The sequence below is a fragment of the Pogona vitticeps genome, chromosome 2 (genome assembly GCF_051106095.1).
Source record: "Pogona vitticeps strain Pit_001003342236 chromosome 2, PviZW2.1, whole genome shotgun sequence".
In the NCBI taxonomy this organism is placed as follows: Eukaryota; Metazoa; Chordata; class Lepidosauria; order Squamata; family Agamidae; genus Pogona; species Pogona vitticeps.
In genome coordinates, this window is record NC_135784.1 from 302,459,283 (window position 1) to 302,485,507 (window position 26,225).

Below are 26,225 nucleotides of genomic sequence, written 5' to 3' on the forward strand. Positions count from 1 at the left end.
ACAGAGATTTATTTTACTTTACAGAGAACAAATTTATGCTGACCTGCTTAAAATGTGCTTTAGTGGAGGAAGTGGCCACTACCCTTCACTGGTCAGTGGCTAAAACCGTCCCCCTGGGGTGGCTTGCCAAACCCATCTTGTCCATCAACCCTGTATTTTTTGGCACTCAGAGGAGGCCAAACCTCCTTTCTGTGGCCAACTGGCTCTTAACTGTTAAGACTGAGCCCTTGTATTCGGCTAAACAGAGGAAGACCCAACCTGTTCTCTGTGGTAATGGAAGGAATTTGGGCTTAGGTTTAAAAATGGTCCACTGAGTTTAGGAGACAGTGCACTATCTTGCAGTAAATAGGCTGGAAAAACAGGCGAAGGAGCATTCCTCTCTCTGACAGTGTAGGAGGTGGTTCTTAGGTTACACCTGGATTGATTTAACCCAGGTAGGAATCACCCCCAGCCTGCATTAACAAGGGAAACGTGAGCTGCGCATACCATCACTATGGGAACTGCAGTCGGCAACACTGAGAAATTTTACCTCTACAACCACGGAGACTGCTACAGCTTTGTGGTTTTTGAAAGTGTAAATTTTTGTCTAGGCATCTGGTGCCTTCCAGATGTTTTGGACTACAACACCTATGATGGCTCACCGCCGGTGATACCACTGGGGCTTCTGGCAGTTCGAACCTTGAGAGGGCATTCTGAGGTCACCAGCCTCTCCTGGCTCTATGGGATTTAATTCTGAACGGGATTAATAGGGGAGCACTGCAAGGGTTTAAAAAGCTGCTTTGAAAGAGTATGAAGTCCAGTTTCTCTTGCAAGAAAGGAGAGGAGGAAAAAAGGAACACGGCTAGTAACAAAGTCAAAAGCAGAAACCTGTGACCAAGCCGTTGTTGAATCATTTGCTCTTGTATTTTGGGTATGTGTGTGTCCATGCCGGGATAGGCTTGATTCCTTCATGTCATTGATTATGTACCCAAGAGTGACAATGATTATTTTTCTCTGCTGTAGCGGTGGCTCATCTAAAGTTTCCAACACTCTTGATAAGAGGTTGAAAGTTCGCCGTCAGGCCCATCAAATTCTTCAAGATCAAATGACAAGGCACCAGCCTTGTTATTTTAAAATTGAGCCACTCTTGCCTGCCCACCCGCCCTGCCTCCCACCCACTGACTCGCATAATCCCAGCTGGAGCCCACACCATCACAACCTGGTCCTCTTCCATACACCCCACCCAGCCTTCGGTGTCCTAAATAGTACATGCATTTCAATTATTCCTTGCTCCTTCTCTCCCCCCCCCCCTTCAACAGCCGTTTTTATTTACATCTCCATGAGTCTTTGACCCAGGGCAAAGAACCATCCCTCTATAGTCTTTTTATTCTCCATAAAGTATTTGGTAGCAGGGCTTTCAGTCAACAAACAACGGCTGTTCCAACACTGACCGCAGGATGCTCCTTCAGGATGAACTAATTCCAGTTTTCCATGGCATATGGTTATGTCCGGCTCATGGCTTTTGTAAAATGAATGTCAGGTTCATTCGGGGAAGCCCTAAGCAGTCACAATAAGCTCATGGCAGTTACTTCTCCTACCCATATCTACCACAAAAGACTTGCTCGTTATTCTGAATCACTGTGCAAGTCAGCATTCTTTGCTATCATGGCCTCCCTGAATATTGCTGTCAGCACACCCATATTATTTTACTTGTCCTAAGATATGACATTTTTCTTTCACATTTCCTTTTTAAATTTCCCTAATGCCACTGCACTGATTTTCGCTTCTTGCTGCTGCATGGATAATATTCGCAGCAGCTAGCCCTCCTCTGTCAGCAGTTGAAATGTTCACAGACATTCTATAACCTCACGTGAGTTCAGCCACTTATTGGCAAGAGTGGCTCACTGCAGTTACACATACAGGTCCAGAGATTATTGCTGAGTGTTTTGGTATCAGTCTATTGCATCATACAGATTTATAATACCTCTGGAGCATCCTAAGAAGGCCACAGGTTCACAGAAGAGTTTGCCTTTAATCCTTCTCTACTGTAGCTGTTCACTATGCGAAAAGACACTTTTTCTGTCTCATGATTATTCACACTGATCCTTTTCTTCAGTAAATACCCCTTGAGCGAAATTTGTGCTCTCGGGAACGCCAACTCAGAAACTGACAAATAGAACATTGCACAGGAGAAGCACAGGTGGGAACTGAAAAGGGAACAGCCACGTGTCTCCTTTTAAAATGCTTCATCGATCATTTTACTTAGAATATTTGTGACTTTGAGTACATCTTACTTCCCTCGTTTGAGAGAGGCTATAATTCGTGCCAACAGTCCATTGTATGGTCTCCATTTTGTCCAAGGTTGCTCTTGTTGACACTTTCATCTTCTCCCCCTTTAATGAAAAGAATGGGCCAATGTTTGTCTAGCTCTGTCGGAAGGAGCTAATGGGGTGGGGTGGATGCAGTGATAGTCTAGAACTCAGGAGATCTGAGTTCAAATCCTTTCACAGCCATGGAAACTCGCTGGTGAGTAGCAATGGTAAAAATCCTGTAAGGGATACCATAAATTGGATGTAATGTGGATGTAACACACACAGGAAGGATGTGTCTACCATTATTCATTATGATTACTGTCCATTTATATACCCGGCTCTGTTCAAAGAACAAGAGGTGAGGAAAGTGCTTTGACTAGTTTACAGTATAACATTCAACACAGAAAAGCCAAACGAAGAAAGGGTCTGGCGCTGGAGACAGAATAAAGAATGGAACATTTATCTAAGTTAATCTGTATTTATGAATTTCATTTACGCCCTGCCTTTCTGCCAAAATAGACACTTGGATTTAGTTCTAAAAAGCAGAAGGTAGATGAATCTACTGGTAGACTTCTGGGGGCAGTTTTAGGAAACTGGCAAAGTTTTCCTGATTCCAAATTCTATAAGAAAACCAACAAGGAACTACACTGTGTGCAAAAGGAGGGTAAACTCATTCTTGCCATTAAAAATAAATAAATAAACAAATCTTATGCTTGGAGGCATTCTGTTGCTCTAATTGCAGGTCTACCCTCTTCGGCTATTAATCTGTATTCCACACCAGACGGTGGAATATGTTTCAAGAAAAATAAATGCTGAATGGGCATCTGAAGTTTTCTCACCACCTATAGATATAGGACTAAGAAACCCTTAATTACTTCAGTCTTCTTCAATTTGGTGTTCTCCTGATGTGTTTGACTGCTGGCTACAGTAGCTGGGATAAGAATTCATTCATTCATTCATTCATTCATTCATTCATTCATTCATTCATTCATTCATTCATTCATTCATTCATTCATTCATTCCCAACCTATCTAATATTGATAAGACCTCAGGACAGGGTACAATCAATAAAATGACATCAACAGAATCTAAAACAATTTAAATAATCACCAAACACCTGGAAGCAACAATTACAAGAAAACCCAGCAGACTGAAGGATTAGAAGTCACGCCCTGTCTACCAAAGCAGATTTTAATCTAGTGCCAAAACAAAGGTAATGTCAGAGCTACACAGGTCTCCTAGGAGAGAGAGAGAGCAATCCAGAACCATGGGTTATAGCTGCAAAAGTCCTTCACACAATCTACTGCTCTTACTTTTTTTGGACTGACATGCCCTGTGAAAGCTTTATTCCCCCACCAAAATAACATTTTGGAAATATATGCTTTTGGGTAGTCGTAAGTCAGAATGGACTTGATGCCACATGATGATGATGATGATTTCCTGAGGTTTAAACTGCTTGTGCCTGATGTCAACGTCCCCACCTTACAGCTAAATTACAAAGCTAGCCAGGAATTTACTGCTTTGTGACAAAGAAAACATAGAGGGAAAAAGAGAGAACAGTCACTCCCATCTGGAAAGGACCATTTTTGGGCAAGATGTGAAGCATGTTCTTAAACAGAAGATAGGTACAGATGTGTTGCAGGAATCAAATATATTTTGGGGCTGCAATCAGGTTGAAGATCTTGTACCATACTTACTGTTCTGTCCCTCAAAGAAAACATTTCTCTTACATACTCTCCTGTGTTATTCAGACACAATTCTACAGGATACTGTGCTGCAGTTACTAGAAGATAAATTAACTGCATAACACATATATAGTAATAGTCTTTGGTGTACTAGCTGGGAAATTACATGGTTTATTAGCAGTTTTACATTTTTTAAGGCCAGGTTCCTTTTGAAACAAAAGCAGACATAATGGTATTCATGCAAACAGTGTCTGTTACATAGCCAGTGTTGCAACCAGCCACTGACCAACAGTGCAAAACATAGCCTAGAAAAAAGGGAAACAAATTACTAATCAACACTGCACCCAAATCTTTTTTTCCAAACGGAGTCTGGATTTAATATTTCATTCAAAAACAATGTCAAGATATCGGCTGCAACGAAGTGGTTCAAAAGTAGAGTGAGTTTATCACATAACCAGCCTTTGTGGCCTTGGGCAAGCTGCACCATCCCAATGTAAGAAGAGAATGGTAAACCACTTCTGAGTATTCTCAACCTGTAAGTAATGTTTTTTTAAACATTCTTCCTGCTACAAATGCCTCAGAGTGAGTTATTAAGGACCCTTCATGCACGGCAGGAGAGGAAGCTGAACACCTTCCATATGCGTTGCCTCCGACGGATTTTTGGTATCACCTGGCAGGAAAAAGTCCCAAACAGAACAGTCCTAGATCGAGCTGGAATTTTTAGCACGTATACATTACTGAAACAGTGATGTCTACGTTGGCTTGGGCATGTCGTGAGAATGGCTGATGGTTGGATTCCAAAAGATCTCCTATATGGAGAATTAGTGCAGGGAAAGTGCCCCAGAGCTGCCATACAAGGAGATCTGCAAGCGGGATCTGAAGGCCTTGGAAATGGACCTCAACAGATGGGAAACCTTGACCTCTGAGCATCCAGCCTGGATGCAGGCAGTGCATCATGGCCTCCCCCAATTTGAAGAGACAGTTGTCCAGCAGGCTGAGGCAAAGAGGCAGTCCCGAAACCAGCAAAATCAGGGAGCTAGACGGGGTACAGATTGTATTTGTCCTCAGTGTGGAAGGGATGGTCACTCTTGAATTGGCCTTCTCAGCCACACTAGATGCTCTTCCAAGTCCTCTATTCAGAGCACGATACCATAGTCTCTCGAGAATGAAGGACGCCTAACCTTAACCTTAAGTGTCAGTTAATAAGAAAGGGGAGGACTCTTGTAGCTATTCTCCTCTGTGGATCTCTGTACTTCTACTGCAGAGCAAAAGGAATTTTATCAGAAATTCTACACTGCAAGATGGCGACGCCACTGAGGTATTTATTTTTACCATCTAGAAAGAAGCGTACAGTATTTCTTTAAACAGCACACTCAACTCCATCTCTGTTAAAATAAAGCATGTGGCTGCCCGCTCAGTATGGCAACCCACTGTGTGCCAATACTGGATTTAGTATTGTTCTCTCTAATGGCGAAATGGAGTGTCTGAGCAGCTTCCAGTTTAGAAGCAAATTATCCCCCCCCCCCAGAAAAATATACATACATTTTCTATGTAATTGTAAGACTTCCTAGCAATGTAGAAACACAGATATTTTGAAATACAAATAATTTACATCTCCCCTGTACTGCAACCAAACGGTCTGGCAAAGATCTGCAAACTCATCAGACTTTATTAAGAGACTAGCCATCTTTCCCAAGGTGAGAAAGATACATACAGGCGTACCTCGGTCTACGAAATTCATGTGTTTTCCAGGACGTTACGTAATGCGAAAAAAATTGTAAATCACAACGCAGAAAAAAAAAACTGGGGAAAAACCCCGTAAACTGAGGCATTATTTTCAATGGATTTCCTTTCGTAAACCGAAAAATTCCGTTAACTGAGGTGTGCGTAAACCGAGGTACGCCTGTACAGCCTGAAGCTCCTTCTAGAGATACAATGTCTGACACTGAGAATATTCTTGGTTGAAATTTGGGTTGCTTGGGTTTTCAAGAACGGATTCTTTGCTAACAGGGCTGGGATTTTGCCCATGAGTAACTCCACCGCACTAAGACAACGTATTCTTGGGAATCAAACGGAAATCATAGAATGGTGAAATTGGGAGGGGCCTCCATAAGGCCATCAAGTCCAACCCCCTGCTTGACGCAGGAATACAAATCAAAGGATACCTGCCAGGTGGCTGTCTAAGTTTCTATTGAAACCCTCCCGTGTTCGAGTATTCACCAACTCTTGAGGTCATTGGGGAAGAACTGAACTGATAATTTGAACCAATGTAGACCCAAGTAAGACAAGTCCACTTACTTAAATTAGTACTTTCTTTTCGGTTTTCTCATTTTTCCCTAGGATGCCCACCTGACTCAGACACAGTGATCTTTTAAGGAGGTTTAGGAATCTGGTTTATGAAGTAACCCAGAGGCTGGGAGTTTGATCCTTCACTGTGCCTCGTTGGCAGAGACAGGACTCGAAGGTTCATAGGGGTCCCTTCCACTTCTGCAGTTCAAAGATGATGAGGACGAAATACAGTACTAGGCATTTTAATCTGTATGTTCCTTTTGGCCCCACTGTTGTGGGCGGTTTCATTCTAAATCTGCAGAATATCAGATGTTTAACTGATGTATTGTGGATGTATAGTTTTAGCAGTATACACCTTTAAGCAATATACCGTACATGTCGTATACATTTACTGTTGCTTTTGCTTTCTTTGTTACACTGATCACAGATTTTTGTAATCTTTCTGGTGTAAATTGTTTTGAAGCTACTTTTGTTTCCTAAGCCGGAAAGCAGGCAAAGACCTTTCTCTTCAGGCAGGCTTTTCCTTAATGACTGGTGGTCATTAAGAGGGGTTTTAAATGGATTGCTGTTCTATTGTTTTAAATGTTTTAATATTGATCTTAGTTACTGTTTTAATATAATTCTTTTTTTAAAAATATTTGCACTTACTGTTTTTAGCTTTTAAATACTGTTTTAATGATATAAGCCTTGAGTCCATTTGGAGAGAAAGGCAGGATAGAAATATTTTAAATATAAAAGGAAGGAAGGAAGGAAGGAAGGAAGGAAGGAAGGAAGGAAGGAAGGAAGGAAGGAAGGTAGGTAGGTAGGTAGGTAGGTAGGTAGGTGGGGGGAATCTGTGTGCATATTTATTTGTTAAATGTACAGTCCTCAGTTAAAGCATGATCATTATAATCACAGAATTTCCTTCTTAAAACCATTGCTCTAAAAGCAAAGCCGGCTACATTTTCAGAAATGTATGGTACCTTATATCCCAACAGAAAACTTATCAAATATGCACCAGATCTATCAAATGTGAGACCTAACTCTTGGGGCAAAGATACTCTCTAATCTTTCTAGACTGGGCAGTCAAATAAATAGTGGGTTAGATTTCTCAACTGCATTAGTTCCACATGTCAAGCTTAAACTGAAGAGAGTAGGAAAAACCACTGGGCTATTCAGGTATAATCTAAACCAAGTCCCTTATGAATACACAGTGGAAGTAAAAAACAGATTTAAGGAACTTGATTTGGTGGACAGAGTGCCTGAAGAACTTTGGATAGAGGCTTGTAACATTGTACAGGAGGCAGCAACATAAACCATCCCAAAGAAAAGGAAATACAAGAAAGCAAAGTGGCTGTCCAACGAGGCCTTAGAAATAGCAGAGAGGAGAAGGGAAATAAATGCAAGGGAGATAGGGAAAGTTAAAGAAAATTGAATGCAGACTTCCAAAGAATAGCAAGGAGAGACAAGAGGGCCTTCTTAAATGAACAATGCAAAGAAAGAGAGGAAAATAACAGAAAAGTAAAAACCAGAGATCTGTTCAGAAAAATTGGAGATATTAGAGGAACATTTTGCGCAAAGATGAACATGATAAAAGACAAAAATGGGAGGGACCTAACAGAAGCAGAAGACATCAAGAAGAGGTGGCAAGAATACACAGAGGAATTATATCAGAAAGATTTGGATATCCCAGACAACTCAGACAATGTAGTTGCTGACCTTGAGCCAGACATCCTGGAGAGTGAAATCAAGTGGGCCTTAGAAAGCCTGGCTAACAACAAGGCCAGTGGAGGTGATGGCATTCCAGTTGAACTATTTAAAATCTTAAAAGATGATGCTGTTAAGGTGCTACATTCAATATGCCAACAAGTCTGGAAAACTCAACAGTGGCCAGAGGACTGGAAAAGATCAGTCTACATCCCAATCCTAAATAAGGGCAGTGCCAAAGAATGCTCCAACTACCGTACAATTGTACTCATTTCACACGCTAGCAAGGTTATGCTCAAAATCCTCAAAGGTAGGCTTCAGCAGTATGTGGACCGAGAACTCCCAGAAGTACAAGCTGGATTCCGAAGGGGCAGAGGAACTAGAGACCAAATTGCTAATATGCACTGGATTACGAAGAAAGTCAGAGAGTTCCAGAAAAATATCTACTTCTGCTTCATTGACTATGCAAAAGCCTTTGACTGTGTGGACCACAGCAAACTATGGCAAGTCCTTAAAGAAATGGGAGTGCCTGACCACCTTATTTATCTACTGAGAAACCTATATGTGGGGCAGGAAACAACAGTTAGAACTGGATATGGAACAACGGATTGGTTCAAAATTGGGAAAGGAGTACAACAAGGCTGTATATTGTCTCCCTGCTTATTTAACTTATATGCAGAATACATCATGCGGAAGGCTGGACTGAAGGAATCCCAAACTGGAATTAAGATTGCAGGAAGAAATATCAACAACCTCCGATATGCAGATGATACAACTCTGATGGCAGAAAGTGAGGAGGAACTAAAGAACCTTGTAATGAAGGTGAAAGAGGAGAGTGCAAAAAACGGTCTGAAACTCAACATCAAAAAACCTAAGATCATGGCCACTGGTCCCATCACCTCCTGGCAAATAGAAGGGGAAGATATGGAGGCAGTGACAGATTTTACTTTCTTGGGCTCCATGATCACTGCAGATGGAGACAGCAGCCACGAAATTAAAAGACGCCTGCTTCTTGGGAGGAAAGCGATGGCAAACCTTGACAGCATCTTAAAAAGCAGAGACATCCCCTTGCCAACAAAAGTCCGAATAGTCAAAGCTATGGTTTTTCCTGTCGTGATGTATGGAAGTGAGAGTTGGACCATAAAGAAAGCTGACCGCCGAAGAATTGATGCCTTTGAATTGTGGTGCTGGAGGAGGCTCTTGAGAGTCCCCTGGACTGCAAGGAGAACAAACCTAACAATTCTAAAGGAAATCAACCCTGAGTGCTCACTGGAAGGACAGATCCTGAAGCTGAGGCTCCAATACTTTGGCCACCTCATGAGAAGACTCCCTGGAAAAGACCCTGATGTTGGGAAAGTGTGACGGCAAGAGGAGAAGGGGACGACAGTGGATGAGATGGTTGGACAGTGTCACCAAAGCAACCAACATGAATCTGACCCAACTCCGGGAGGCAGTTCCACATGAGCAAACTCTTTCCTCCAAGGGAATCCGTTGGTAATGTCCTTGAACCACTGCAGAACTCATAGTGAAATGTACAGATCTAATTCATGGTAGAAAGCAGTCTGTACATCAAAAAAATAAAAATATGAACATGCTCACTAATGAATAAGCCCTGCCGAAAACCTGTATCAGAATAAAAGACACAGAAGCCTGCACTGCACCAGGTTTTGAGTGTGCTCCTGTCTTCACCCAAAGTGTGATGGAAGTGGTTTTGACACATGCTTTGCCAGATTAGGAATGCCTCTGAGTACAGCATTGTGTGCTCTCCAAACCACTTTAAAATGTCCGTCTACTGTCACCTTTGGTTATTTTTAAGGATGGATGTTTGCTAACAGTCTGCTCCTTGAATTACTGGTATGGTTAATTGTTTTTGAAAGGCATGGAGTGACTTATGCAGATACACGTTAAGCTGATGGAAAATATTATTGTTCCTGATAGGTGGATCTGACTTGAAAAGGGTAAGGAACACTTCTTGTCACCCAATCATTCATGAAACCTGCAAAGTGTAACTGATACCATCCTGTCTTACACAGCAGTATGTCCATTCATCCCTCTACCCCAAAGAATGTTTCAACATTATTCCATAACCTGTGCCCTGGAACATGATTTGCTCGTAAGACTTTGTGTTCTTTAAAGTTTAAACCCAGTTGATTTGCTATAGCAAAGTCAAGGACATCTTGGGTCACTGAACTATGTGAGGTCCTTAAGTGAAGGTACAAATATTCCTTTCCTTGTGTTTGTAACTTCCTCCCTTAATTACTTTGTTTAAATATTCTGCTGACCTATTGAACACAATGACCGTCCTTCATACTTTTAAAGAATATAATGGGTAACCCTTGTTTCCTACTCAAGAAGCTCTACAAGGATCTGTCCTTTTCGAAACACTGGATCTGTGAATTCTGGTTCCCACTGAACTATTCTGTCGTTTCACAGTCAAGGAGAAAAAAGCATTTCACAATAATGTTACTGTCTCTCCCACTATGGAGAGGATGTTTGACAGCTGCCCAGCAACCACCAAACATCTCCATCCAGCAAAAAAAATTCACAATTACACTCTCTGTTATCAGAGAGAGGTGGGATCTGATACGGAAGCAGCAGCAGCAGGGTGGCCATGTAAATAAATATCTTTCATCCTACTGCGGTACCTCCTGCCAGCCTGTGGTATACAGACTTAGGCCCTCACATCAAGATTAGAGGATGGATAAAAGAGTCTGATAGCCACCACCACCAACTTCAAAACTCCTGCAGCTCTCTCCACTATGCCCATTAAATGATTTTGCTTTGTGTTCATTTGATCCTCCAGCCCATCCTACTGTCAGCCTACAAGATGATCTTAGCAGGCACAGACTATTATATATATATCCTATAGGAATACTAAATTTGTTAAACGAACCACGGAAAGACAGAACTTATTGCCTGCTTCACAAGTTCTTCAGGTTAAACTCATACCTTTTTGGAGAATGCTTATGTTATTACTATTATTTTAGTTTTTTTAAAAATATATATGCTTGTTTATAGGTAAAGGTAAAGGTAAAGGTAAAGGTTCCCCTTGACAATTTTTGTCCAGTCGTGTTCGACTCTAGGGGGTGGTGCTCATCCCCGTTTCCAAGCCATAGAGCCAGCGTTTTTGTCCGAAGACAATCTTCCGTGGTCACATGGCCAGTGCGACTTAGACACAGAATGCTGTTACCTTCCCACCGAGGTGGTCCCTATTTATCTACTTGCATTTGCATGCTTTCGAACCGCTAGGTTGGCGGGAGCTGGGACAAGCGACGGGCGCTCACTCCGTTGCGTGGATTCGATCTTACGACTGCTTAGTCTTCTGACCCTGCAGCACAGGCTTCTGCGGTTTAGCCCACAGCGCCACCATGTTTATAAGTACTTAAATTAATTGCCAAACAATATTTTCAAGGCTGGCTTAATCTATGCTCTTGCATGCAGCCTGACTGTGTATAAAGCAATACGTACAGTATTCGTATTCGTACAGTATAAGGTGATCTTGAACCACTGATTTCTGAGTTTCCGTACTTCTGATAGAGAGCTATGCAAACATTCTGAAGCACAAGCCCTATGCAGGTATTCACCTTGCAAATGTGTGAAAGTTAAGCACAAGAACACAGGAAGCTATTCTATACTGAGTCAGAGCCTTGCTCCACTGAGCATTGTATGGTCAAATCTGACTGGTTCCAATCAGCTCCCACTCAACCTGTTATCCTTGGCATTATCTGGCATCTTCCATCCAAGTATTAACCAGGCCCAATCCTGCTTAGCTTCCAAAATCTGATAGGACTTGGTGTGTTATGGGTTGACAGTACATTTGGCGTATACCACCCATGCCCTCTTGGTTCATGTGCCCCAAGCTGTTCTTTAAATCAGTGGTCCCCAACCGTGGGCCTCCAGATTTTCTTGGACTTCATCTCCCAGAAATCCTGGCCAGCAGGGGTGGTGGTGAAGGCTTCTGGGAGGTGTAGTCCAAGAACATCTGGAGGCCCAAGGTTGGGGACCACTGCTTTAAATCATCTTCTGTTGAGCGTGAATGCTTATAACAGATGTATAAACAAGTTCAGCTGAAGATCTCTGCAGGCTTTCTTACAATAGGAAGGCCTAGCCAGGCAAATGTCTTGATCATGGAAAAGCTTGTGAGGCCATGCACTTGCTGTGGCTACAATCTTTCAGGAGACCTTAATAATAAATACATGAAGATCTTTAAAGGTGCCCACATACAGTACATGAAGACAGTGTAAATGGGACACGCACACACAGCACTATAAATGTAGATAAACATATTCTTTGCTCCCAAGAAAACACCATCTCCAGGGTTCGATCCAACTACAGTAGTTATCTTCTGGAAGGAACCAGATCAGATGTCCAAAGATTTGGCCCACCAGTGAATTATCAGGTTAAAAGCTGTTCTTTTCTGGCTCACAAATACTCCCATCTTTATTGTCATGATTTCTGATTTCAGAAGTGGACCTTGACATTTGTATTTCCAAAACCTTCTTCTAGTCTTCTGACTTGACCTTTGGGCTGGTCAATGAGGAATGAAGATGCTCCACAGGGGAAAGAGGGTGGAATCCTGAACAGACAGCTGCCTACTATGCAACATTTCTGCAAGTCGCATTTATTCTTTCAGCGGCGCTTCCATGGGTCTCTCAGACCTTGTTCAGGGTCTGATCTACCGACACAATTTTTTGAGAGCTAAAAGTGGCAAATCACATCCTCAAAGGCTTTGGAAGAGTGCCATCTGCTCTCTTAAGTGCATCCCCTCCCAGGTCTTTTGGGGGGGTGGTCCAAAAACAGGCTTTAAAAATAAAAATAAAAAATTAATCCAGGTAGGACCAAGTCTGAGATCCATGAAGGACTAAAGGGAAACCAAAGAAATACCAAAAAGCGAGGGATAGACAATAATGGGAAGGAGACACCCCCCCCTTCATAGCTCAGTGAAGACTAAGTCAGTGATGACAGACCACTGGCCCCAGAATGATGCCTATGTGGTGATGGTGGTGGTGGAGGAGTTGTAGGTCCCATTTCTTCAAATACTTGAATATGTGTGTTTTCTTCTTCCCTCCCCACCCTTTTCCCCCTTCTGTATCATGTCTCTTAGAGAGTATAAGCCACTATTCTAAAAGGCAGTGCATGCTCACGTCTTTGGAACAAACGCATGCACATTTAGCAAGTACGTATTGTTGCTGTTATGTGTCACCAAGCTGCTTCTGATTTATGTGAATAAGAAACTTCCATAATGTCCCATCGTTAACTCTCCTGCTCAGCTCTTGCAAACAGAAAGCCTATGCCTTCCTTTTTTTGAGTCCTATGTTCTGGATGCTGCACTTTAGGAAGGATGACAACAATCTGGAGCACGATGAGATGAGGGCAACAAGGAAGATCCGGGGACTGGAAACCAAGCCCTAGGAGGAAAGACTGAAATGCTTAGCTTTGAGAAAAGAAGACCGGGGGGGGGGAGGTAGGAGAGCACTTTTCAAGTATTTGAAAGGCTGTCATACAGAGGGGGAGCAGGATCTGTTCTCAATCACCACAAGGTGCAGGACATATAATAGTGGGCTCATGCTACAAGGAGCCAGATTTAGGCTGAATATCAGGAAAAGCATCTTAACTCTTAGTCTAGTACAACAATGGAACCGATGACCTTGGGAGGTGGTGAGCGGTCCAACGCTGGAGGCATTCAACAGACGACTGGGCAACCATCTGTCAGATTTCCTTCGATTTGGATTCTTGCACTGAGCAGAGGGTTGGAGTTGATGGCTTTATAGGCCCCTTCCAACTCAATTATTCTACGATATAAGTAAACAAGTCACTACATATAAAGATAAAGCTCGTAATCACCTGTCCTTGAAAAGTGTGTGACAGCCTGAACAACTCTTCAGTCCCTAAGGGTGTAGGAATACAGAAATATTTCTTCTGTAGGATCGTAGGTGTCAGTGGAGCTTCCTGCAATATCCAGTGAAATGTAAACGAAAGAAGACGGAATGCTCTTTCTATCTGAATGCGCTTTGGAAAGGAAACCGCCTGGAACAATGCCACGAGTGGTGTACCTCACAAAGAGAAATTGCCACGAGAGGAACGGCAGTTTAATTATAGGAGCTAATCGGAGCAGGTGGTTTAAAGTCCTTGAGGGACTGTAAAACCAACTACAGCGGGAAAAGGCGTGGAGGGGGGGGGAAGGGTCCTGACTGGAGATCTTTTAAGAAGTGCTGAAGGAATAACTTGGAGGCATTAAAAAGACAGCCAACCAGTGCATATCAACTCCAAAACAAGTGCCCTTCATATATGTGGAACTACAATATATCTGGGAGACTTCACCTGCTTTGGGAGGGGTGAAAGGGGGTTTGCTACCCTCTACCATTTGACACACCTGTGATGTGAGGACAGAATAGGAGGGAAATACATTAGTACCTCGCAAGATGATTACCCCTCAAAACGACGAATCCGCATGACGACGAGGTTTTGCGACCGCCATTTTGCTTTGCAAAACAGTGATTCCTATGGGGGAATTTCGCTGGACGATGATTTGGTCCATGCTTCGCGGACCGTTTTTTCGCAAGATGACGATTTTTACAGCTGATCATCGGCTTCGCAAAATGGCTTCCCTAGGGGAAATGGGTGTTTTCGGGCCCGTAAAATGGGTGTTTTCGGGCCCGTTTTTCACAAGACAGCAATTTAAAACAGCTGATCGGCGCTTTGCAAAGTGGCTTCCCTATGGGCAATTTTTGCTGGATGATGACGATTTTTCTCCATTGGAACGCATTAAATGGGTTGCAATGCATTCCAGTGGGGAAACGCGTTTCGCAAGATAATGTTTTTGCAAGACAGCGATTTCAATGGCACGAATTAACATCGTCTTGCGGGGCACCACTGTAAAACATTTTCAGTGACTAATAAACAGATGTGCAAGGATGCCTTCCAATATGCTTATTTCAAAACCTTTAGTAGTCAGCGTTCTGTCTGCAACAGCTACACAGAATAAGAAGTCAATAATGCTGGGGGGAAATTGAAAGCAGAAGGGAAAGAGGAAGACTTAATATAAGATGGATTGACTTAATTAAGGAGCCCATGACTGCAAGAGCTGAGTAGGCTGTTAACAATAAGAACTTTTGGAAGTCACTAATTCATTTGGATTACCTTAAATTGGAAGTGACAGCACTTAAAATATAGACATGTATGATCAAGAAAAGAATATAGGACAATATCATCATCATATGCTATCCACTCAATTATGACTTAATTATGGCGACCCTTTTCCAGATTTTCCAGATGCTAGAATACTCTTCTAGGGGACCCCTGGGACTGTGCAATTTGTTCAAGGCCACACAGGTTGGCTGTGCTTGCAGGAGGCACAGTGGGAATCAAAAACTCCCAGCCTCTGGCTTTGCAGCCAGGTATCTAAACCACTGATCTATTCAGCCAGCCAATACAATATCACAATGGACTAAACAATTATTATCAGAAAATGTTGTAAAAAAAACACCAGTGTGCAGTTGGAAGTATAAATAAATTAACATAACCAGCAATTCCATTTTCAACTACTAGAGGGATTGAGAGCAGTGTTTGGAAAAGTTACTTTTTAAGCATTCGAGTTCTTGTTCCCAAAAAATGAATTACGTGCAGCTTGATAGTATGATGGCGAATAAAGCAATTTGGTATGCAGCCATCGAACAGACAGATCTACACGTTAAAGATTAAATCTAGTGCTGACTGACTCAGTCAACTGTAGGCTGCTCAAAAAGTATAATGTGGGTGTTTGGGTTCACAAGGATACTGGTTGTTACTTTGAGAAGGCAGAAGACAACAGTATAGGACAAGTTCTAGCAAAGTTCCAGATGTAGCTGTCAAAAGAGACGGAGGCAAACAATATAATCCTAGTAGAGACAGAAGTTATTTTTTTGAACTAGAAACCCCACCCCACCCCTACCCCCACAATAATCCTCTAGCCCTACAGTCACTGGCTTCAAGATTCTGGGAGCTGAAGTCCAAAAAGTAACTTTTGGAGCTCAGTTACACTAAGACCAGCTGAGTTCCACTGACTCCCCAAATCACCCGATTGGTCCAAGCTGCCGTGCACACTTTGGTCATGATCAACAAGGTGTTGGAGAACAGAGGGGAAAACTTGTTTTTAATAGGGACTCGAACTTGGAGTTTGGGACTTGGGACTTGGGACCAAAAACTTAAGAGTCAGACTTGGAACTTGGACTGAAAGACTTGCCAATATCCCTGCTAGAAACACATGACACAAAATGGGGGGTAGGGGGGAAGATAGTCAAGAAAAAGGAAAGAGAAAAATCCTTAGGCATCATCTTAACATTACAACCAATGAGGAAGTGCTTGGAAAACACAAAATACAGCAGTCAACGATGACCTCTGTGGGAGGCAGAAACCTAAATCAATAGAAGGTGCACACTGATATTAATTATATATACTCTCACAATTCTGAGGCTTGACAAACCCAGCCAGTAATATTGGGCCTGTAATTTCTGATCAAGCTGTTACCACAAATTAATTTCTCCTCGGAGAACTGATCATTATTGCTCCATAAACAATCATGTAAAAGAAAGTCCAGCTACTTTAAAGATGATAATGGCTTTATTTCTAGTAGAGTGACTTTGATTTAGATTAAATTGATTTAAATTGAGATCGAAATCGTGATTTAAACCACTACTCAGAAAGACTAGATTGAATTATATGCCGTTCCTCTCAGGAACGTCATATTCCTGCTTGCTATAACTTTAATAGATTTTTTACAACACGTATTTTTCACAATCATCTCCCCAAATTTATTCTACAGAAGTCTATTGAGCCCCATAAATCTGAGGTCCCAGTCCAGGAACTCTTGAACCCCATTTGGTAAAGGTAAAGGTTCCCCTTGACATTTAGTCCAGTCGTGTCCAACTCTAGGGCGCGGTGCTCATCCCCGTTTCCAAGCCATAGAGCCAGCATTTTATCTGAAGACACTTTCCGTGGTCACGTGGCCAGCGCGACTAGACACGGAACGCTATGACCTTCCCACTGTGGTGGTACCTATTTATCTACTTGCATTTGCACGCTTTCGAACTGCTTGGTTGGCAGGAGCTGGGACAAGCGATGGGAGCTCACTCCGTCGCGTGAATTCGATCTTATGATGGCTGGTCTTCTGACCTTGCAGCACAGAGGCTTCTGCAGTTTAACCCTCAGTGCCACTCTATTTACAAACCTTTTTTAAAAAATTACTGTATATGAACGCATTGCCTCAAAGAATAATGTCAAGATTAGAGATGGGGATACATGACTATGAATATCCCTGCACAGCTGTAGTTAATGAGGACCCACTCCCCTGGGGCCGGACCGTCCACTCATGTGTCTGCCGGTGGCAGCCTTGCTCATTCTTCTAATCGCTCCCGGATCCCCTGTTCTCTTCCTGCTTGGCTAGAGATTTGGCAGCCATGCACGAGCCTTGTCCTCCCTCCTACTGCTTGGGTGGCCAGGAGAGCAGGAAGAGAGTGGGACTCTGGGAATGACTAGAAGGAAGAGCCAGGCTGCCAGTGGACATGTGAATGGATAGGGTGGACCATCGGTAACTCCAGCTGTGCAGGGATATTCATATTCATATATCCCCATCTCTAATCATGACCCCCATTCCATCATGAAATAAACTGTAATATGATTCATCACCTAAAGTTTTTTGAAAAGAAATATTTTTAAGAATGTATTTTTTAAAAAAAAAATAATTTTAAAATCTGATTTAAAATGTTGAAGTCTATTTTTTTTTAAAAAATGATTTTTATCTCTCAGCTTTCTAGTTCAGTAATTAGGGACACCATGATAGCTTTGATGTGGTTTTACTGCATTAGTGAAGTGACCTGTATTTTTTAAAACCTAAGAAAAATAAGAGAAAGTTGACATAAGAGATTAGAAACCTGAAAAAAAGGGATTGCCTCAATATCTTTTACGAGTCCGTGGAAAGTGAGGGAGCACAGCTACTCTCTTTTATAAGCACATCAAATCTTGGTAAGACGCCAAGATTTCGACCTGAAATTTCTTGTATCTGAAGGGAATCCAGAAGAATACTTAGTCACCAATTCTTAATGTTACTTCAATTGGGTGACTCAGTGCCGTACAAACTCTGTAGAAGGTCACCAGTTCAATCTCTTGCACTGCTAGTTATGTCTAGGGTGCAATCCTGAAAGGAAAGGCTCTTGGTATAAAGAGGTTTCTTTTTCCTGTTGTGTATTTATTTTATTTATTTATTTATTTATTTACAATATTTTTCAGCCGCACCATTGCCAGTGGCTTCTGGGCGGCGTACAACATCAAAACCTAAAAACATTAAAAACATTTTAAGAAACAGTATAAAATACCATATATTAAAATATTTCTTAAAACAATTAAAACATTAAAAGTAATTAATTAAAATGCTGGGTATTGTACAGTATGCTGAGGGATGTGGTGGCGCTGCAGGTTAAACCGCAGAAGCCTATGTGCTGCAAGGTCAGAAGACCAGTTGTCGTAAGATCAAATCCATGTGACGGAGTGAGCCCCCGTCGCTTGTCCCAACTCCTGCCAACCTAGCAGTTCGAAAGCATGTAAAAATACGGTGGGAAGGTCACGGCATTCCATGTCTAGTCATGCTGGCCACGTGACCACGGAAATGGTCTATGGACAAACGCTGGCTCTACAGCTTGGAGACGGGGATGAGGATTGTGCCCTAGAGTCGGACATGACCGGACGAATTGTCAAGGGAAACCTTTACCTTTTGTATGCTGATTAGCTATTATAGAGAGGTCGGGCAACCAACCTTCACTGGATGTCTTACACGGTATCTCAAACATTCTGTTAACCAACTCTGTCCAGCCAAGGATGTGTCCATTTCAACCTCCCTGTTTATCTACTCTTATTCTTCATTCCCTTGTCCTTCTCTGACCAGTACCAGTTGCGTGCATGTTGTTGACTCCTCCTTCTGTGAGATATGCCTCATATGCTTCTAGAAGAGGCATGAGGGGTGCCACCGAGCCAATCTGGATCTCAGCCTAAAGAATTATATTTACTGATGGAAATGCATTATGGATGCTTCCTAATGCAACTGGGACAAATATGGAACACATGCACTGCAGTCTGTTGCATTAATTGTGTGCTTGAACAGGATCTTGATCTGAGCTCCCATCAATCATCTGCACAATTTCCACAGTTCAAGGGTGCAAAATCGGCATAGCTCATTTCATTTCACTTTTTAAGATAGTAACTGCACACAGGATGGAGAGAAGGAAGACGAATAGCCAAACCTATAGAGAGTAAATATTTTTCTCACTTTTGAGAAAAACTACTTTCTTTTGGTCTTCCTGATAATCACATACCCACACTCTCACCATAATTTTTGGAATGTATTTTCCCTACCTCCGGTCGTTTCTTCTCCTCCTGAATAATTTTTTGGTGTGTGCAATTTCAGCTTCATGGGGCAATGGGTGATAACCCTGGCATAAAAAAGAAGAGGGGGGAAAAGTACAGTCATTAGTGCAGTAGAGAAGCAAGTGAAATTTAATCCTTAACAACAAGGTGCTGGATTTTGGAAGCCCCTTCACTCCTGAGTCTTAGAAGTGAACCAAATGTTGGTTTAAACAGTCCATTTCAACTAGCTTTGAATTACAGTGGTGCCCCGCATGATGATGATAATCCATTCCATAGAAATCGCCGTTTAGCGAAATCGTCATGCAAAATCAGTTTCCCCATTGGAATGCATTGAAACCCGTTTAATGCGTTCCAGTGGGGAAAATACCTCGTCGTCCAGCGAAGATCACCCATAGGGAAACCATTTTGCAGAGCCGCCAATCAGCTGTAAAAATCATCATCTTGCGAACAAATGGTCCGCGAAGCACGGACCAAATCATCGTCCAGCGAAAATCCCCCATTGGAATGACTATTTTGCGAATCGCTATAGTGATCGCAAAACCTCATCGTCGTGTGGATTCGTTGTTTTATGAGGTCGTCGTCTAGCGAGGTACCACTGTACTGGAAGAAACCAAACTTACTTTGATTTGGGGAAGAATTAGACCATCTGCCTTCCTTCTAAAGCAATTACCCATTAAGCTAAAATACTTGTATCAATATACTTCAGAATCATCATGTACCATACACATAAGAAGACCAGTATGTCAGAATTCTGAAATCCATCCAAATACTGATTGGGATGGAAATGGTCAGTTTGAACAGTTATGAGAGAACAGAAAACAGATGAGATTAATTGGCAAACCTATGCATCTCTACTTAAATCCTACTGAGGGCACGGTTATACTGACAAAGAGAATTGCTGTTGAATCAGGTTTTGTGTAATTAAAATCAATTTTAAAAATCTAGACTACATGACACATAGTGAAGCCTGCTTTCTTTTTCTTTCTTTTTACTGTAAATGAAGGTTTTTCTGAAGAGGTTGACAAGGGCTTTTATATTTATCACATTTCTGAAATTGATTCTTTTTGAATCACCTCAGCCAACATGAACGCCCCTGTCGCATTAAATAGTGCCTTTGTGGGTAGTTGCTGGTTTCTAAACAATGTCACTATGCCACTATGTTGCTTAATTTTTTAAAAAATAAAAAAATGCACAAATTCCAAGGATGCCTGGAAACCAAAGAAATGCTACACAACACTGAAAACAAATGGAAAGAGGAAGTTGCAATCAATGGGATAATCAACAAGGAAAACGATGTGGTCTGCAAACATGGTGGTTAATGAAACAATTTTCAAAGTGAACATACTATAACCATGTGACTGAAAACTGATTTAAAATACATTGGAGCTGAAATAGATACCAGTCAACAGTGTAACCATGCCCTGAGCTTAACAGGTGTTATTTCCAAATTAGGATTTAAAGCAGGCTTGTCCAACCTGCGGCCCAAGGGCCGCATGTGGCCCAGGTCGGCTCATAATGCCCAGTGAATTTTTTTTTTTTTTTTTAAAAAGTCATTCCAAAGTTTCAGGTTACACTGCCGGCGCTTGCGGCCGGAATACGGCTGCGGCATGTCACAACGGTAGGGGGGAAGAGAGGGAAGGAAGGAAGGAGCGGGAGGTGGGGGAGAGAGAGGGGTTGTGGGACTGCATTGGGCCATCCCCGTCAATAGGTGGACCCCTCCCGGCCCCATAAAGCCACCGGAGTCGAAGCTGGCAGCCTCTGCTGTCTGAGATCGCAGCTGCCGGTAAGCGCGCTTGGAGCGGGGCTGCGGAGGATGGCTAGGGCTGCCCCCCCATGTGGCCCAAACCAAATGTATGTGCGGCCCAAACCAAATTTTCATCTTCTAATGTGGCCCAGAGAAGGTGAAAGGTTGGACACCCCTGATTTAAAGCATCTAAATAGTATGTTACTGAGTATTAAGGGCAGAACACATTAAATTGTAGAAATTACATATAATCTCTGTTTCTGACTAATCCACACCTTCTCTCACACCTGTGGGCCCAATCCACTAAACCGCACTGAAGCCTTGAACCTCAGTAAGTACCCATCACTAATCCTGACTATTATGGTGCTAGGGCAAGTATTCAAAGTTAAGAATCAGTTGTTTTGCTATTAATTATCTTGTTTACAGTTCTTTGTATTTGTTATGCAATCTAGGTAAATAGTGTGTTCTGATCCAGAGCAAGAAAGGGGAAATCTAAACCCCTGTTGTTTCACCCTGAGTTAATCTTTTAGCCCTCTCTGCCACATTCCAGGCAAAGCACAAAGTAAAGATTAAGAACTAGCACAGTCGTAACTTGGTACCCCAGATAAATGTCTCGCTCTTTATATATGTATGTCCTTCAAGTCACTTAAGTGGTGATTCATTGTGATTAATTCATTAAGATATTCAGCTTTGCTGGTGGCTACTCACTCACCCGAATGTCAAGTTAAAAAGCTAAATCTGGAAAAGCTTTGGGTTTTTTTTGGTCAAAAACTCCAGGATCCTCCCTGGGCGAAGCTGAATTTGGAAAAACGTTTTGCTTTGATCTAAAACTTTTGGGTTCCCCTGGGAGTTGGGGACAGAAACAAGTGTTTCCAGACTCTCATAGGGATAGAGATAAGAATGATCCTGGTCTTAATGCAAGTTGCATTAGAATGAGCCTGAATTACAGATAACTGTATAGCAAACCTACCAAATTGTTAGGGTGAGTTCAGAATATAACTTGGAGGCAAAATATTAATATCAAGGGAGAGTGAATTTCTCTACTGAGGCTAAATTACTGTTGCCAGTGGCTGGGGTGCTAGCATACATGTTTCTCAAGTTTACTGGCCAGTTTTATGCTATAAATTTGTAGTCTCCTTGCCTTGCTTTACAGGCCTTGACTCCAGTCCCTCAAAACTTCCATAAACTCCAACTTTCCATGCCTAAGCTTCCCTCTCATCATAATGATGTTCTACAAAATAAGTGTACAAATTAAGTATATGCAGATCTTCCAAGAGGACATAAATTTATTCCAGCCACTGAATTAAGCATTTGTGTCCTTAGACCCTTTGAATATGGATTCAGGCAACCCAATTCAGCCCCGTAGGCATTTTTCTGTGTTGGAATTTTTCTCGTTCTGTCTGCACAACTACTCTCTAAGCCTCAAGGAATGGATGTTACGGAATGTCTAGTCCTCTCAGTGATGTTTCCAGGCCTCATTGTGCAAAGAGCTCTGTGCTTCTTGGAAGAAGAGAGGTTCTTTAATAAATGCACAGTATTATTTATTTGCTTAGAACTACAAAGCTGTCGCAACCACAGTAGGCAGTAAAGGCCTTTTATTTATGCAACACAGTGCTCTCCAGACTGTCTATAAAAGCCGCCCTGCAGAAGAACACTCTTCAGATATTCATACAACCATCCTTTCTCAGAGTCCCTAGGGAAGTCTTCTCTGCCACTGAGTGAGTGAAGCGTGGATGGAGGAAAGCCTTTCCTATTCCGCTTCACATCACGACTTGAAACGGGCTTTGCAAATGACCGTTTAGAAGCAATACTTGTTTGGCGCCGACGGAAGCTTGCCCTGTTGGGATGTCACAACAAACTATCTTCAACAGTGCCCTGGTGAAAAATTTGAGTGGAAAATAAAACATAAAGGAATAAGAGGGCAAAGCTCTTGGAGTGGGTCTGGAACGCCTCATCCCAATACTAAGGGGAAGGAGGATTTCTCCCCCTCCCCCAGGTTTAGTTATAAGGTACCTACAGGCAAATTCTACTGGAAGCAGAGGAAGAGAAAGCCAGAGCGATGATCCATAGGGTTGAAATAAGGACCAGTTAGAGCAGGGGTCTCCAAACTTTTCAGTGTGAAGGCCATATCATATATTTTCCACGTTGTTGAGGGCCAAAGGAACATAGGCACACCTGTGTGCGCACGCCTATGCACATGAGTTGAATGGAATGGACCTAAGCCTACAGACCTATGCCTGTGACATTCACTGGGCCAGATAAAAAGGCAAGGTAGGCCAGATGTGGCCCATGGGCCATAGTTTGGAGACCCTTGAGTTAGAGTAAAGTTGTTTGGTAGACCAATGTAAAGTGTCTGATACCCATTTATACCAAGCAAGATATTTAAGGCTGAAAGAGATTTGGAATACTATACTTTTTTTTCACCATACATAAAATTTGCAGGAAAAACCCGATAAGATACGAGAAAAGCTTTTTTAAAAGAGGTAAATACAAAAGATTTAATAAAACCACTGATTTGAACATATTTTAAGTCAACTCGTCAACTGGTAGCCACAAGCATACGTTCAAGAACATCCACATATTTTAAAGACTAACCCCATCATATTATAGTGTAGTACAAATTAGATTCTTTTGTACATCTCTACCATGACCTCTCTAAACAGCTTCAGGCACATCACTAATTTCCAGAACCCGTTCTCTTTCAGACACATCTGTATTCTGAAGACAATACCACCCTACCTTGTAAGGTTGCGGTTGATATCCCTTAGGAGGTAATCACATAACCCTCCACTAATGACGTAAACATGTCAAAGCAATGCTTGATTCAGGCCTTTTGTCATAGAAGAGCTGCTGGATAGCTCAGGTTTGGGCATCTGGTTATGGAGTCAGAGATTGGGAATTTGGTTCCCCACTACGCTCCCTTGATGGAGGTTGGACTTGTGATCCATGGGCTCTGCAGTTCCAAGATTATGATAATGATGGTGATGATTTATCCAAGACATTGTTTGAGTTTACAAACACATAACCAGTAAACCACAGTGGTTGGTCTGCATTTATTTTCTGCTAAGAATAATAAATCAATTAGCAGAATAAATTAATTCTAACCTCTATGCTACAAAAAATGATTGTTTTAACGCTATAAACTGTCTTAATTCCTAAGTTAATCAGCATAGGAAGGTGTATTACTTGACACATATATGAAAAACGAACATGTAAAAGTCATTATTATGTGAGAGGAAGACTGTAAACGATCTGAAAGGAGAGATATGTGCCATACTATCTGTCACATGTACCTGAATTGCTGCCATCAAATAAGGAGACAAGAACAGTCTTGGTTTTTTACTGTGATTTTCTCGGCCCCATTAGAACAAAGATCATATGGAGAAGACAAGCAGCAATCCACAAGCAATGAAGCTTATCCCTCTATGCTCCTTTCACAAAGATGGTAGCACCCAGTGAGTGCAGGAATGCATGCTAGATTTTATCACTGTGCACATGTAAACATTCTAAAACTGTAGATAGTCTTATGTCTTCACACAACTCTACAATTCCTGGCATTCCGAGTCAACAAAAACATTTTTAAAAACTTTTAAAAGCCTTTCTCTTTTTTCAATAGGAAATTAATTTATCAGCGTTTCTTTTTCTGCGTTCCACCAGAGATCAAGTTTTTCTATTGGAGGAAAACAAATATCCTGGGTAAGGAAAGCATTCATCGTCTCTAGCTGGGAGACACACGAAATCCTCCAGGAAACTGTTCATGCCTGCTTTTTAGTTTTTACATGTGGAAAATGAGGCCGGTGGCGAAAATGAGTGAAAAGCTTTCAAGCATTTTTTTTATTGTTGTGAAAGAAGCAGGGAGTCAACCACTACTCTTCATTGACAACGTGAAATTAGGTGCCCTTCAAATGTTCTCTCGAGATGCAAGAAACTACTTATCTATCCATTAAAAAGCACCATTTAAAGGATGTGGCCACACAGGCAGGCGTTAGCTGCGTGGGCTGGCAGCACGGGAGAACATCTAAAGAACATTTTATTGCTCAGGTTTCCCTGGATACTAGGTTGATGCAAGACACAGGTGTAGCAGGTTGTAGGAGCCTGAAAGAATTTTGTATTTACTTTCCGTTCTTGTGCTGGAATGTACCTGTTGGATTTACAGGCCTTGTCCATGAAAGCTCCCATTAAAATATAGTCTTGAAAGTGCCACAACATTTTTGTCTTCTTTATATTTTGTTTTTGCCTAGTATGTTGCATTTACAGATGGTTAATTAGTGTCTCCTCTGCACAGGGTCAAGGCACCTTTGTTTGCACAAACTGAGATGCAAACCCTCCAGAAATGAAAACTTTTTCTCCTGGTCTACTCGCGGACAAGATATTTTCTGTCGGCACTGACAGGCGTTTTCACCTCCATAAAGACTTTTTTTGGCACAAATAATATAAATTTCATAATATTAAAATACTGGCTGGTCTGTTTCATGGAATGAAAAGCCTCGGATGGGTTGCTTGTATCTTTCTGAACAACAGATAACTGCTTTCATACTTGCTTCATGTGGCTGCTTTGCTTCTCAAAGGGAAAGGATGTATAAACCTTGCAAAGATTTTGATGGGATAAAAGAACTTCTTGCCTTACTCTTGTGCTGCAGGCAAGGATTCTTGCGGGTCTTGAATATTCCTCAAGGTGTGAAATTGTATCAAGTCAACCTAAATTAACAAAAATGGGGGATTTAGTCAGAATTCTTTATATCCCTAGTGCAGAGAAGTGTTAAGTTTCAGGAAGTCCAATAAACCAGCTAAGTAAAGTATGCAATGTAAAAAAAACATACTTATTAATTTGCTGGCCACAGCATTGATGCTAGTTCAAGTCAGTCAGTGTACGTTTTGGCAGCAAACTGCCACAAATGAAGAGGTTAATATTGGCATTTCAAGGCATGTAACTATAGCATGATAGGAATTACAACCACTGACTTCTTAACTACCAGCCATTTGCTATTAAAACTTACTCTGATGTAATAGTAGAGATGTAAGTGTCTTTCTTATCAAGCCTTAACTGGCTTGGGACTTGGATATATGAAGAAACTCCACTCCTTATATAAACCTGCCGGATCACTGAGATCTGATAGTGAGAACTTCCTCCATGCC

At 41.9% G+C, this 26,225-nt stretch overlaps 1 protein-coding gene across 8 annotated transcripts in view; it reads right to left on the reverse strand.

The window, feature by feature from the left end:
• The window catches only part of CTIF (cap binding complex dependent translation initiation factor), a 199,192-nt gene that overhangs the window by 71,694 nt on the left and 101,273 nt on the right, over nt 1-26,225 (reverse strand). For all 8 annotated transcript variants that reach the window (XM_078384139.1, XM_078384138.1, XM_072992951.2 and 5 more), the window contains one exon: nt 19,334-19,410. In XM_078384139.1, the coding sequence (XP_078240265.1) occupies nt 19,334-19,410 (77 nt within the window). The remainder of the gene's footprint in view (nt 1-19,333; nt 19,411-26,225) is intronic.